This window comes from Bufo bufo, chromosome 1 (genome assembly GCF_905171765.1).
Source record: "Bufo bufo chromosome 1, aBufBuf1.1, whole genome shotgun sequence".
Taxonomy (NCBI): Eukaryota; Metazoa; Chordata; class Amphibia; order Anura; family Bufonidae; genus Bufo; species Bufo bufo.
Genome location: NC_053389.1, coordinates 769,939,920 through 769,954,353, shown reverse-complemented (window position 1 = coordinate 769,954,353; position 14,434 = coordinate 769,939,920). Strand labels below are relative to the sequence as shown.

Genomic DNA, 14,434 nt, shown 5'->3' with positions numbered 1-14,434 from the left:
GAAGGGGTCCTGTCACCACTCCTGACATGTCTGTTTCACTAAGAAATGTTATCCCTATAATGATTGTGGAGTATCTTTTCTGATAACTGTGTTTCTCCATTCCTCATTTATAGCTACTGTGAGGTTACTGAGTCATTGTGGTAGCGGGAGAAAAAGCCTTTAGAAACCTAATCAGAAATTAGATCTCCAAGTCTTGTTTTAAAGCTTAGCCCCGTAGCTCACATTTCTAGCTGCCATAGAGCCTGAGACAGAGCAGGGTGAAGTAGCCTCCCACCCCTTTCAGCCAGCAATCAGGTCAGCCAGAGTGGGGGAGGCAGCAGGCGATGGACCAAGAGGCTGCAGGCAAAGGAGAGACATAGATTCTCCTCTTCCTGTGTAAACATAACCTGACCCTAAGGCCTCTTTCACTCGGGCGTCATGTTTTTGGCCCGGATAAGATGCGGGTGCGCCGCAGGAAAATGCGTGATTTTTCCGCACGAGTGCAAAACATTGTAATGCGTTTTGCACTCGCGTGAGAAAAATCGGCATGTTTGGTACCCAAACCCGAACTTCTTCACAGAAGTTCGGGTTAGGTGTTGTGTAGATTGTATTATTTTCCCTTATAACATGGTTATAAGGGAAAATAATAGCATTCTTAATACAGAATGCATAGTACAATAGGGCTGGAGGGGTTAAAAAAAATAAAAAATTATTTAATTCACCTTAATGCACTTGTTCGCGCAGCCCGGCTTCTCTTCTGTCTTCTTCTTTGAGGAATAGGACCTTTGATGACGTCACTGCGCTCATCACATGGTCCATCACATGATCTTTTACCATGGTGACGGACCATGTGATGAGCGTAGTGATGTCACCACAGGTCCTTTTCCTACTGCACAGCAAAGATGAAGACAGAAGAGAAGCCGGGCTGCGCGAACAAGTGGATTAAGGTGAGTTAAATTCTTTAAAAAAAAAATTTAACCCCTCCAGACCTATTGTACTATGCATTCTGTATTCAGAATGCTATTTTCCCTTCTAACCATGTTATAAGAGAAAATAATAATAATGATCGGGTCCCCATCCTGATCGTCTCCTAGCAACCGTGCGAGAAAAAAAAAAAAAAACGCACCGCATTCGCACTTGCTTGCGATTTTCACGCAGCCCCATTCACTTCTATGGGGCCTGCGTTGCGTGGAAAACGCACAAAGAGGAGCATGCTGCGATTTTCACGCAACGCACAAGTGATGCGTGAAAATCACTGCTCATCTGCACAGCCCCATGGAAATGAATGGGTCCGGATTCAGTGCGGGTGCAATGCGTTCACCTCACGCATCGCACCCACGCGGAAATCTTGCCCGTCTGAAAAGAGGCCTGAGAGGTGGCGAGGGAATTAAACTGAACTTCTGTGCCATCAACTCCCCCCCCCCCTCCTCGTTAAAATAAAAAGTAAAAAATTATGTTTTTCTAAATAGTTTAAAAAAAGAAGAATCAAAAGAAGAAAAAAAAAACTGATCAAATTTTCTGAAAAAAAATTAAAATTAAAAAGTGTACATAATTGGTATTGTAGCATCTAAAGATTTAACCTCCACAGTGAATGTCGTTAAAAAAAAAATGTCCGTGTTGCTTTTTTGATTTAGCTAGACGTTCATAAAATGGAATAAAAAGTGATCAGTAAGTTATATTTACCAAAAATTGTACCAATGAAAAATGTTAACTCATCCCATAAAAAAACAAGACCTCATACAGTTCTGTCTATGGAAAAAGAAAAAAACTTAAGACTTAAGACGAGGAGATGCAAAAACAAAGTTTTTTTTTTTTAAAGTATTTTTATTGCACAAAAGTGGTAGAAAATAAAAACCCTATAGCTGCTTAAAGGGGTTTTCCTATCACAGACAATCGGGGCATATCGCTAGGCTATGCCTCCATTGTCTGCTAGGTCCGGGTCGCAGATGCTGGGACCCACACCTATATCCTAAATGGAGCCACGAAAGTGGTGGAGGGCGCACTGCGCATGTGCAGCCATCCTCCTTTCATTTATATGGGGCCGCTGAAAATAGCCGAGCGCTGGCTTGGCTATTTCCGTCGGGCCCATAGAAGTGAATGGGAGCGATGGTCAGTCATGCGCTGTGCACTCCCATTCATTTCTATGGGGAGAGCGATTTGTGGTGGCCAGACCAGATTCCTCCAGCCACAACTTTGGCCCACTCAGTTTACAAAATAGGTGCGGGTCCCAGTGGTGGGACCCGCACCTATCAGACAATTGGGTCATATCCTAGATATGCCCCTATTGTCTCAGATGAGACAACCGCTTTAATATTACCATAATCATACTAACTCAAAGAATAAACATAAAGGTTATTTGTGTTGAACGCGTACAAAATATTTTCTCCAATTTTTTGTTGTCTAAAACCTGGTTCGGCCTTTAAGACGCACCCATTACCCAAGCAGTATAATGGACCAAAAAACAACATAGCGTTAAAAGGTGTTCAGCAGTAAGATGTAATACAGGCACGTGGCATCTCACTATTCAGGTGTTCACTTCTTTCAATAACTCAAAGATACTTCAGACATTCACAGCGCCCTCAGATACCTTCTACATGACAATACAGGTGATTACAATAGATATCCTTTCTTCCCCCGTTTGCCTGTTTACTATTAATAAAGTTTATTTACTTTAAAAACAACCTGACTTTGCCGTTTCATTTTACCTTAACTGTTGGGTCCAAACTGGCAGATCCCTCCAATCTATGACCTCTTGAGAGAGAAGGTGCTCTCCCAGTTGCTCCCTCTTTGGATTCAGGCGATGGTAACCTAGCTCCAAAGGGCGATGGAAAGCGAGGGCCCCCAAATGGGTGTCTGGTAGGATCCATTCTGCAAAACAAATTATGCTGTAGTAACATTTTCCACTGAACACAATATCATCAAAGAGGTTTTCCAGAACTATAGAAGACCCAACTTAAAGGCTTTGTACACTTTTTTTTTTATATTGAATGGTACTCATGTTGAGCTAAAAATAATTTTTTCAATTGGCCTTTATTAAAAATGTGTCTCTGGGCAGTCCTGAGATTCTCTAGTAGCAGGCTCTTTTTCACGCTGGTCTTGGTCCCATCTTCCTAGGTGTCCATATTCTTGAGAAAATTGATGTCAATGAACCTCTTGGAGCATCGAGGGAGGTGCCATTGCATCTTGTAGTTCCCAGGGGCTCCGCTCAATGCCCTTCATGCTGCACTCCCACCACTGACTGACAGGGCGGGGCAGTGAAGACATACTCTGGCCCTGAAGTCTTGCAGGAGCTCACTGGGCGCATGAGCTGTACAGGGATGGATCAATTGTCCGGTGCATGTCACCGGTGAGGCGGTTTTATTGTGACATATCTGATGACAGAAACCCTTTAACTTTTAGAGGATCTTGATATTTTCCATTTTTGCAATTTCATTTTTCACTCCCCGCCTTCCCAGAGCCATAACTTTTTTACTTTTCCGTTCACATAGCCTTATTGAGGGTTTATTTTTCGCGGGACAAGTTGTACTTTCTAATGGCACTATTTAATATTCGATATGATTTAGTGGGGAGCTGGAAAAAAAATTCTAATGGTGTAGAACTGGAAAAAATAAAAATAAATGAATTCTTCCACAGTTTTCTTCTCATCGCCATATTCTGACCCATTTAACATTTTTGTAGTTATGTATACAGAGCTGTGTTAGGGCTAATTTTTTGAAGTGTGTGTGACTTGATTACACTTTTTATTACTTTTTTCTTTTTGGAGGGGGGTGGAAAGTAAAATGGTGAATTGGCCATTTTTTATTAATTTTTTCCATTATACCATTCGCCTTTCGCACTCGGCGATGCCCATGATGTGTATTTTTTTATTATTGGTCTTGTATTTTGATTGTGGGGAAAGGTGGGCGATTTAAACTTTTCTATTTTTTTTATTTTAAAAAGCTTTTTACTTTTTATTTTTTTTAACTTTTTTTTTAAGTCACCCAAAGTGACTACAACTAGCAATAGTTAGATTGCCCATTGTGCTCTGTGATCAATATATAGCCATCAGAGAACATTCCATATTTAAAATATGTCAAAACAGTGCTGCCACCTGCTGGCTTGTATTGGTATATACACCTGCGAGCCAGCGCCATCTTTAAAGTGGTGACTTCAGACGTACATGTCACTCACTGAACATTGAGCCATGCCTGTTTTAATTTTCCTTTTACATAGGGCTTATTTTGGTGGGACAAGTATTTTTTAATTGCAACATTTAAAAGGGGTGTGCCAAGTTTTAAGTTCCCTCTATCCACAGGTCCTGATCTCCTGTTCTGATGCTGCTCCATTTATTCTCTATGGGAATGCTGGAGAAAGCCAAGTACAGCGCTCCCACAGTGATTGCCCGACCTACCAGCCCATCAGGACAAGAGAACAGGACCTTCTTCTTGTGTGATCTGTTAGATATCCCCTATCCTGTGAGTAGGTAGCCAAGTACAAAGCTTAACCCCTTTAACGTGCATAGTGTGTATTGGAAAATGGGGAAAAAAAACTCTGTGGGGTGAAATTGAAAAAAAAAAAAAAATGCAATTTGCTTATTTCGCCTGCACCTCAAAAGCGAGATTTTTGTGAACTCACCTGTAAAATCTCTTTCTCGCTAAGTCCATTGGGGTACACAGGACCGTAAGTATAAGTGCTGCTGCCACTAGGAGGCGACACTAGGCTGAAAAGTAATAACTCCTCCCCTGCCGGCTATACCCCCTCCAGCCCAGAGAGAGCATATCAGTTTGTGCCCAAGCAGTAGGAGTAGGAGAAAAACCATACAGGAAACAAACCATAACCCAACTAATGCCAGTAGGATCGAACCAGAACTGAGGACCATACCGGCAAACCAACCGTCATCACCTGCGGCAATAACAAATCAATGGGTGGGAGCTGTGTCCCCCAATGAACTAAGCGAGAAAGAGATTTTACAGATGAGTCCACAAAAATCTCGTTTTCTCGCTCGTATTATTGGGGGACACAGGACCGTGGAACGTCCCAACGCAGTCCACTGGGAGGGAAAAACCACACACCCATAGAAAACGTCCTTGCGGAAGCTGAAGATACTGCTGCCTGCAAGACCTTGCGGCCCAGAGCAGCGTCCACTGATGCAAAAGAATGACCTGGTAAAACTTGGTGAACGTGTGCAAGGAAGACCAAGTCGCTGCCTTACACAGCTGCGAAGCGGAAGCATGGTGGAAACAGGCCCAAGAAGCGCCCACTGCCCTGGTCGAGTGGGCCGTGGTACCGCCGGGTGGTGCCTTGTCCCGGGAGTGGTATCCCTCAGCAATTGCCAAAGGAATCCACCTGGCAATCGTCACCTTGGAGGCTACCAAGCCTTTGCAAGGACCTTCAGGAACAACGAACAGAGTGGCGTACAGCGGAATGAACTAGAAATGGATAAGTAAATCCTCAGAGCCCGAACCACATCCAGCTGATGGAGAGCTCGCTCCCTAGGATGTGGGGGAGAGGGGCAGAACGAAGGGAGAACAATGTCTTCGTTGACGTGGAAGGCAGAGACTACCTTCGGCTGAAAAGAAGGTACCGGGCGGAGCACTGCTTTATCTTGGTGCAGAATAAAAAAGGGTTCCTTACACTAAAGCGCCGCCAATTCCGAAACACGCCTGATAGTTCTGATTGCCAACAGGAATGTAACCTTCAAGGAAAGAAGACGAAGGGAAACTGCGTCTAAAGGCTCAAAAGGAGCAGACTGTAGGGAACCAAGGACAAGGTTCAAGTCCCAAGAGGGCAAAGGAAGGGGGGGGGGGCGATACGGAGCCTTGAAGAAAGGTCTTAACCTGGGCCTGATTTGCTAAAGGATGCTGGAAATTTTTTTTTACAGCGCCGACACCTGTCCCTTTAAGAAATTAAGAGCAAGACCCAAATCCAGACCCGATTGCAGGAAGTAAAGGAGAATGGGAAGCGATAAGCGCAGTGGAGGGAGGCTACGTTCCTCACAGAAGCGCACTAAAAATGGCACTGGTTTGCTGGCCTTAACCATGGTGTGAATGACCTTGTCAGGGAAACCGCGCTGCTTCAGAATGGCGGTTTCAACAGCCAAGCCGTCAAACGTAGCAACTCTAAATGCTGGTGGAAGACAGGTCCCTGCGAGAGAAGATCGACTCTGAGTGGAAGAGGCCATGGGGTGTCTCCTAGAAGGAGGATGATATCGGTGTACCACGCGCGATGGGGCCAATCCGGAGCAATGAGAATCGTCTGGATGCCGTCCATCCTGATTAGGGGCAGGAGGGGAAGAGGAGGGAATACGTACAGTAGAGAGAACCCGTCCGATGGTGCCACTAGTGCGTCTACTGCGCACGCCCAGGGATCTCTTGTTCGAGAGAAGAAGGAGGGAAGTTTGTGGTTGAGTCTGGATGCCATCAAGTCCACCTCCGGTCGGCCCCAACGGAGACAGATAGCGTCGAACACCTCAGGGTGCACGGTCGTCCGGCTGAGGAAATCTGCCGTCCAATTCTCCACTCCCGGAACGTAGACCACCGATAGAGCTGGTACATGTGTCTCCGCCCACTGCAGGATTTTGTCGACTCCTCCATCACCGCTTGGCTGCGGTTTCCCCCTTGGCGATTGATGTAAGCCACCGCCGTGGCGTTGTCTGACTGGACCCGAATCGGCCAGCCCCTCAGGAGAGGGGCCAATGGAGAAGGGATAGACGAATGGCCCGGAGTTCTAGGATGTTGATGGGCAGTTGGGATTCCGACTGAGACCATGCGCTTTGGACTGTCCGGGGCGGCAAGACTCCGCCCCAACCCTGAAGACTGGCATCGGTGGTAATGACCGTCGATGAGACCGGGAGAAAGGATTTCCCTGATTACACAGTAGGGGCCGAGAGCCACCACCTGAGTGCCGAACGCACCCTTGGGGACAAGGCAATGTGACAATACAAGGACTTTGGCGTCTTGTCACAAGACGATAAAATTCCCCATTGAAATTGTGCAAACGGAACCGCCTCGAAGGAAGCGACCATTGCACCCAAGACCTGCATGCAAAATCGGATTGACGGGTACCTGTGCTGGAGGAGAAGACAAATCGACCGCAGAAGGGCTAGCCGCTTGTCCGGAGGGAGGCGAACTAATGCCGCGGCCGTGTCGAGGATCATGCCCAGGAAAGTGACCCGCCTGGTGGGACGTAGGGAAGACTTCTGGAAGTTTACCAGCCAGCCAAAGCGTGCCAAGGTATCCAGAATGATACGTTGACTGTCCTCGTTCTGACCGAAGGTCGCTGCTTTGACCAGGATGTCGCCCAGATAGGGAATCAGGGTGGAGGCGCGGGTACGAAGAAGGGCAGGGAGAGGAGAGAGAGCACTTTCGTGAAGACTCGCGGTGCCGTTGCCAAACCAAAAGAAAGGGCAACGAACTAGTAGTGATGGGGCCCTACTGCAAAGCGGAGAAAGCGCTGATGCGCCGGAGCAATGGGGATGTGTAAGTACGCGTCCTGAATGTTTATTGAAGAGAGGAATTCGCCCTGCTGCAGTGAAGCAACAACGGAGCGAAGGGACTCCATTCTGAAGTGTTGAATCCGGAGGAATCGGTTCAGCAACTTGAGGTCCAGAACCAGGCTATGTGTCGTTCTTTCTTGGGAACGACACATAGGTTTGAATAAAACCCTGTGAATTGTTCCTCCAGGGGAACAGGGGAGATAACACCTCGAGCGAGGAGGGACCGAATTGCCTGGAAAAAGGCGACTGCCCGATCTGAATCTCTGGGTGGCTGGGACAGAAAGAAACGTTCCGGAGAAGAAGCAAACTCGATCTTGTAACCCGAGGTTACAACTTCAAGCGTTCACTCGTCTGAGATGTGGGGCCGCCAAACTTCCTGAAAAAGGAGGAGACGACCCCCCACCCATGAGTGTGGGGGCGTTTCTTCATGCGGAGGACTCCTTGTTGGCCGAGGAACGGAGCGGGCTGTGCTCGCGAGCGCCAGGCTGGTTGAGGCTGAAAAAATGGCTTCTTCCGCTGGTCTTGCGTGGAGGACTTGGGAGGGGCTACTGCTGTCAGTCGTGTACCCGAGAAAGGAATTTTGAAGGCTTAGCGCGAAACGTGCGCTTGGATCTGCCCTGTGGGAGGTGAGTACTTTTACCACCCGTTGCCTCAGAGATAATCTCATCTAACCGGGCCCCGAATAATCGTGAGCCAGAAAAAGGAAGGCCTGTAAGGGAACGCTTTGATGATGAATCCGCTGCCCAAACCTTAAGCCACAATTCACGCCGTAAGGCTACAGCGAGAGCCGATGAGCGGGCAACAAGTGCCCCTGCATCCAAGAAAGCCTCACAGAGCTACTTCCCGCCTGTGAGATTTGCAGGGCCAAAGATTGGAGCTCAACCAGAGGAAGGTCCGCCGCCAAGTTCTGATTTAACCGGAGTGCCCATTCCGAGACTGCCTTAGCCACCCAGGCAGAAGCAAAAATGGAACGAAGGGCTGAGCCACTTGCTGCGAAAACTGACTTCGAAAAGGACTCCATTCGGCGATCTACGGAATCCTGGAGGGATGAGCCATCGGCCACAGGAATGGTGGTATGTTTGGCGAGACGTGCGACCGGAGGATACACCTTAGGAGGAGAGGACCACTTAGCTACACAATCCGCCGGAAAGGGATAAAGTAGATCAAGTGGCTTGAATGTGGTAAAGCGATGATCTGGACGGTCCCACGCATTTGCAATGACAACAGAAAAGTTGTCATGTAAGGGAAAGGCTTTAGGAGATTGCCTGGAGCGGAGAAAAGACACTCCCTGGTGGCTCGTGGAGGGGGAGTTATCCTGTACCTGGAAGGTGTCACGGACAGCAACAACTAGGCTGTCTGTCCACCATTGAAGCAATCTTGGAAGATTGTTCCGGATCCATATCAGAGTCAGAGTCCCCAATCTCCCCGTCGAACAGAACTTCCCCTGGGAGGGAGGATGCGTCCGAGCGTGACCCAGGTGGGGGTGGGGATGCTGAGGCGTCAGAGGAAGAATGATGTCCTGCTCTGGGCCGCTTGTGCGAAGGTCTGCCCCTAAGTTGTTCGCCCAAGGAAGGTGTGGACTGCGCAGGCAGGGATTTATCAAGCAAACGACCCATGAGGGAGAGGGTGGATTGGGATATTTTCGATAGGTCCTCGCACGGGCCCAGTTTAGTTCCACTTGGTCAGGGTGTTCATGCGGCTGCATAGGCTCAGGGGCAGAACCTGTCTGGGCGCACAACATGCAGAGCATACAGAGTCTGGCTGGCCGTGCGGGAACTTAATTTTGCATTTAGTGCATGCATAATAAGTGGTGGCTAGTGGCATGCGGGGGTCGCTCGGGGGTTCGGACATGGCTGCTAACCAAACCCAATACTGGTCTCAGGGCTGGAGAGGGATGTAATCGTCCAACCAGCTTGCAGGAGATCCTGTGTTCCCACAGAAGCGTGTAGCCTGAATCAGCGCGGGGAATGCAATAAGGATCCTCCCATGGAGCCGCGGCAGGAAGCAGAGCCCCGCCCCTTACGTTACGGAGGGAAAAATTAGCTACTCACGGCCGACCGCGATGCACTTCCGGATCTGGAGCGGCGCCCGCTTGCCAGGAACGGCCGAAGAGACCCCCTGAGGGAAAAGCTGGGAGCGGCCGCAACCCAAACCAGGGGGAGACCCAAAACAAAGCTGGGGTCTAAGGAAGCGAGGTGGCCGGCCGGATGAGCAAGGGGAAAAGCGGGAGCCTCTATAAGGGCTTCCCTGTGGCCTGAGTAGAATGGTCGGGACCCGAAGTGAGAAGCGGGGGCGTAAAATACTCACCTATTCCGAATACTCACCCCATCTTCCCCTCCCCTCAGTGGACCAGCAGGGTCACCTCTTCAGCAGCTGGCACCCAAAGTGCAGGAGTCTGGTATGGCGGGAGGGTCTTGCCGGATCCAGGTGACCCTTTGGCTGGCGGGAGGCAGGGGAGCTAGGCTGCCCTGGTCCACCTTTACTTCTTGGGGGAGGTCGGGCGGTGAGGGAAACCGACACCGGTCTTGCTCTCCGGGAAAACAGAGAGGCTAGGCTAGGTTTCCCATCCTAAAAAGGAAAAAAAAATAATAATAAAAGGAAGCCGCCCTGCAAGCAGGGAGGTCTGCCTCCTGCGACTCCAAGCTAAAAACTGATATACTCTCTCCGGGCTGGAGGGGGTATAGCCGGCAGGGGAGGAGCTATCACTTTTCAGCCTAGTGTCGCCTCCTAGTGTCAGCAGCCGCTAAACCCATGGTTCTGTGTCCCCCAATGATACGAGCGAGAAAACATCTCTAGAATCGGCCCCTTTCTCATTGTTGCCCTGATCCTTTTTGGCCTCTATTACTGTAACTCATTACTAATCTCTCCCTCTCCAGTCTATCCTGAATGCAGCAGCCAGGGTCACCTATTTAACAAACAGCGAGTCCGCAATATATGGGCTGTGTGCACACCGGATGCGGACCCATTTACTTTTGCGGTACAGATGGATCACGGACCCATTCAAGTTAAAGGGATTCTGTCATGACATTTGAGGCCTATAACCTAAACATATGGCCAGGTCCCTACTAATGACCTGAATCCGAAACTGTCCTTATTAAATGTGCCTGTGGCTTTATTAGCTCAAAAACAGGTTTTTATAACCTGTCATTCACCTACCTAAGGTGTCCAAGGGGACGACGCTTCATACAGGGTGCCCGGCTGCAGCCATCCCCGTCTGGTGCCCAGCGCCGCCTTCCCACTAGAAATCGCCGCCCTCCCTGTCTATAGTGCCGCCTTCCTCACCTCAGCGCCGCCTCCCTCACCTCAGCACCGCCTCTGAAATAGTCCGCTCCCTCAGCCAGATCCCGTGTGGCTGTGAGAGGATGGCTGCAATAGGGCGGTCAAGGCAGGCTTGAGCGAAGTGCGCCGGCCGGCGCATTTCGCTCAACGAGGCCGCTGCCAGGAGTCCGCACGGGCACATCAGGTTATACCTAGTGAGCACGCGCGGGATCTGGCTGAGGAAGGCGGCGCTGGGCACCAGGCAGGGATGGCTGCAGCCGGGCACCCTGTATGAAGCGACGTCCACTTGGACACCTTAGGTAGGTGAATGACAGGTTATAAAAACCTGTTTTATGAGCTAATAGAGCCACAGGCACATTTAATAAGGACAGTTTCGGATTCAGGTTATTAGTAGGGACCCGGCCATATGTTTAGGTTATAGGCCTCAAATGTCATGACAGAATCCCTTTAAATATACGGCAGCCGCATGGATGATGCCCGTGCATTGTGGACCGCAAATTGGGGTCCTGGCTGTGTACATTTGTTGCTGTGGACCCATTGACTTGAATGGGTCCGCGATCCACAAGATACAGAAGAAGATAGAACATGTCCTATCTTTTGCGGTGCAAAGACATGGACCTGAAAGCCCACAGAAGCGCTTCAGAGTGTTTCAATGGGCTTCCGCGTCCATGCCTTTGCCCTGCAAAAGATAGGACACATTCTGTCTTTTTCCGTATCTTGCGGGTCGCGGACCCATTCAAATCAATTAGTCCACAACAACGAGTGCACACAGCAGATGCCTGTGCATTGTATACCGCACCACGGACATCAAAACTGGTGGGAAGGAAAACCGGCTTAGTTGCTCATAGAAACCAATCAGATTTAGCCTTTCATTTTTCAGAGCTCCTTTGGAAAATAAAAGGTGGGATCTGATTGGTTGCTATGGGCAACTAAGCCAGTTTTTCTTCATGACAGTTTTGATGAATCTCCCCCATGGTTTCTATTATGTTTTACTACATAAAAAAAAAAAAATGTAAAAAATATTTTTTTTGCATTGCTATATTCGGGCAGCCATAAATTCTTTATTTTTCTGTCGACGTCTGTGTGGGGCTCATTTTTTGCAGAATGAGCTATAGTTTTGTTGGTACATACAACTTTTTTATCACTAGATGTACAAGATGCACACAAAAAAAAAAAACACAGCAAATCAGCAATTTTCCCCCCATTACAGCCTTCACCGTGCATGATAAATGTCACAGATCAGCGGGGGTGAACCCACTGTGCCACTGACTGGCTATACTCTGGAGGGGCTTGTCTTCACTAGAGGCTCTGGTGGTGAGGATAGACTTGAGCCGTTAGGGTAGTTGCCAGGGGCTACTCCAGAGCAATCCCCGAGTCAGTGGCAGCCGGTCCAGGAGATACCTGAGTAGGTACCGAAGTACAAGCGTAGTCAGGCAGGCGGGGTCGTTACCAGGAGCAACAGTGAGTACCGAAGGATGAGGCAGAGGCGTAGTCAGACAGGCAGAAGGTCAGGGCAGGAGGCACAGGTATAGGTCAGGTAATCTGGGTCGGCAACATGAGAGATGAAGCAAGCCGGCAGGGATCCGACGATAAGCAGAGTCCAGGGAGGAAGTATATATCAGGAGCACACAAGAGTATCAGGAACCAGCACACTCAAGGACCTTGACACTGAGGCATCTGGGAAGGGGGCTGAGCTACTCTAGTAACTGCAGGAGAGCCAGGGTTGGTCAGCGAGGTCACATGACCCAACCCAAGCAGCCCAGAGAGTGATGAGCACCGCCCCTCGGGCAGTGTAACCAGACACCTGCAGCAGGGCTGAGTGGAATCCACAGCGACAGAGCCCAGGGCTGCAGCGGTGGGCGGAAGAATCAGCGCTGAGCATGGCGCCTGATTCCACGGCGGTAAGTGGGGGAACCGCGGCACACAGCAGCCGCTGTTATGATAAATATTGTTATATTTTAACAGTTTGGACATTTTCAGACGTGGCAAAACCAATGATTTTTATTTTTTATATGTAAAAATCGGGAAAGGGGAGAAATACATTCTTTCTGTATCCTTAAAGGGAATTGTACATCTGATCTTCTGACAGTTTCTCCCATAGACCACAAGAGTATACTACTGCAGTCTATGGGATTTTACAGACTGCCTCTCAGGCAGCTAGCTATGATTGTGCTAGGAGCCTTCACAAGGCATCAAGCTGCCATAGCAACCAACCAGAACCCCATGATTTTGCCATGGGGGCTCCAATTGGAGGACAGAGGGAGCAGCCTCCCTCTAACCCCATGGACGCTGTAGGTGCTACTTACAGCTGCACCGGAGGGGTTAAATAACCAGGACTGAAGTCATCTCTGTTCCCGGTCACTGATGGCGGGTGTTAGCTATACTGCTGCTGCGTGTGCGGTGAGCTCAGGAGATCCATGTAACACGGAGACAGATAATTTTATGCCAGATGTTAAAGGGACTCTCCGGACTATTTACTATTGAAGACCCATCTTCAGGATAGGGCATCCATATCAGATCGGCGGAGGGGGGTCCGACACCCTGATCAGCTGTTAGAGCAGAAGGAGAGCGCCATCTTCTCAGCTATTGCAGTGGGAGGCGCGTTCAGAGAGGAGTCAGTCTAGACACTCTGACCGCTCTGCGGCTCCACGTCTTGTCGCCGTGTCCTGCGTGACCTTTCTATGGTAGTCAGCAAGTGGCCCCACACTCATCACGGAAGTTATTAACCAGCACATACTGGGAACACCCCACAAGCACCGGCCTTTTTGGAGAGGTTCTGACCCAGTCTTCTTGTCGTCACAATGTAGGATCATCTTGCGTCATGTGACCCGCCTGCGCCGGGTGTAGATGTGGCGTCATCGGCGCAGGCGCATTGAGGATGGAGAGGCCGAGCGAGCGTCCTCCCCTCAGTGCGCCTGAGCCGACTGAAGACCGGTACGGCGCAGGCGCCAGATTCTGAATGCAGTCAGAGGATGAGCGCGTTCGCTGGCCCTGTCAATCAACATGAGGAGGGGGCGTCTTTATGAAAGGAGGATGCGGCTGCTACCAGCAAGTACACGCCCTACTTGCTGGTAGACAGGTAATTTGCATATGATAAAAGTCCGTTATTTGAATTAACTACTGAACCAAAATGATTAATAACATTATGTATTGATATATCGCAGTATAGGGATTATAAGTAGCCCAAAAAAAAAGTGGAGTGACAGAAGTTAAGGATGCCTTTAAAAAAATACAACTTATCCCACAAACAGAAAGGAAAAAACATAAGATGGGGAAAAATTTAAATTACAAAAAAAACAACAACAGGCCTTATCCCAAATAAGGGTTAATGTGACCCTGCCTCAACATACAGCCTGCTGCAGCGGCCATGATGAAGGGGGACACCACCCTGGCTGTGTGATCAGCCTCACCCCTCCCCCACCCAGTGTTCTGCAGAAGGAGGGGCGACCATAGAAAGCAATGTCACCGAGCAGGGTGACAAATGACGTCACATTTTTGAACCTGAGGAAAGGCCTCTGGAGGTGACCGGTGGAGCACGGAGGGTGGCCCTATAGTGAGAGCCTATACAGCTCCCACCAGGACACACTAAGCCCATGTAGCATCCGGTGCCGGTAACACCACCGTCAATGACGCCATACTCCTCACACCACCGCACCTCTTACCTCACAGAACCCCGCCGGAGACGTCAGCGTCACATCTAAG

The 14,434-nt window shown here is 49.3% G+C and overlaps 1 protein-coding gene across 1 annotated transcript in view; it reads right to left on the bottom strand.

Annotated features, from left to right (window-relative positions):
• The window catches only part of PIWIL2 (piwi like RNA-mediated gene silencing 2), a 255,710-nt gene extending 241,276 nt beyond the window's left edge, over positions 1-14,434 (bottom strand). Inside the window, exons 1-2 of the mRNA XM_040414771.1 lie at positions 14,395-14,434; positions 2,685-2,847 (exon numbers count right to left, since the gene is read on the bottom strand). Of these exons, the coding sequence (XP_040270705.1) occupies positions 2,685-2,846 (162 nt within the window). The 5' untranslated portion in view covers position 2,847; positions 14,395-14,434. The remainder of the gene's footprint in view (positions 1-2,684; positions 2,848-14,394) is intronic.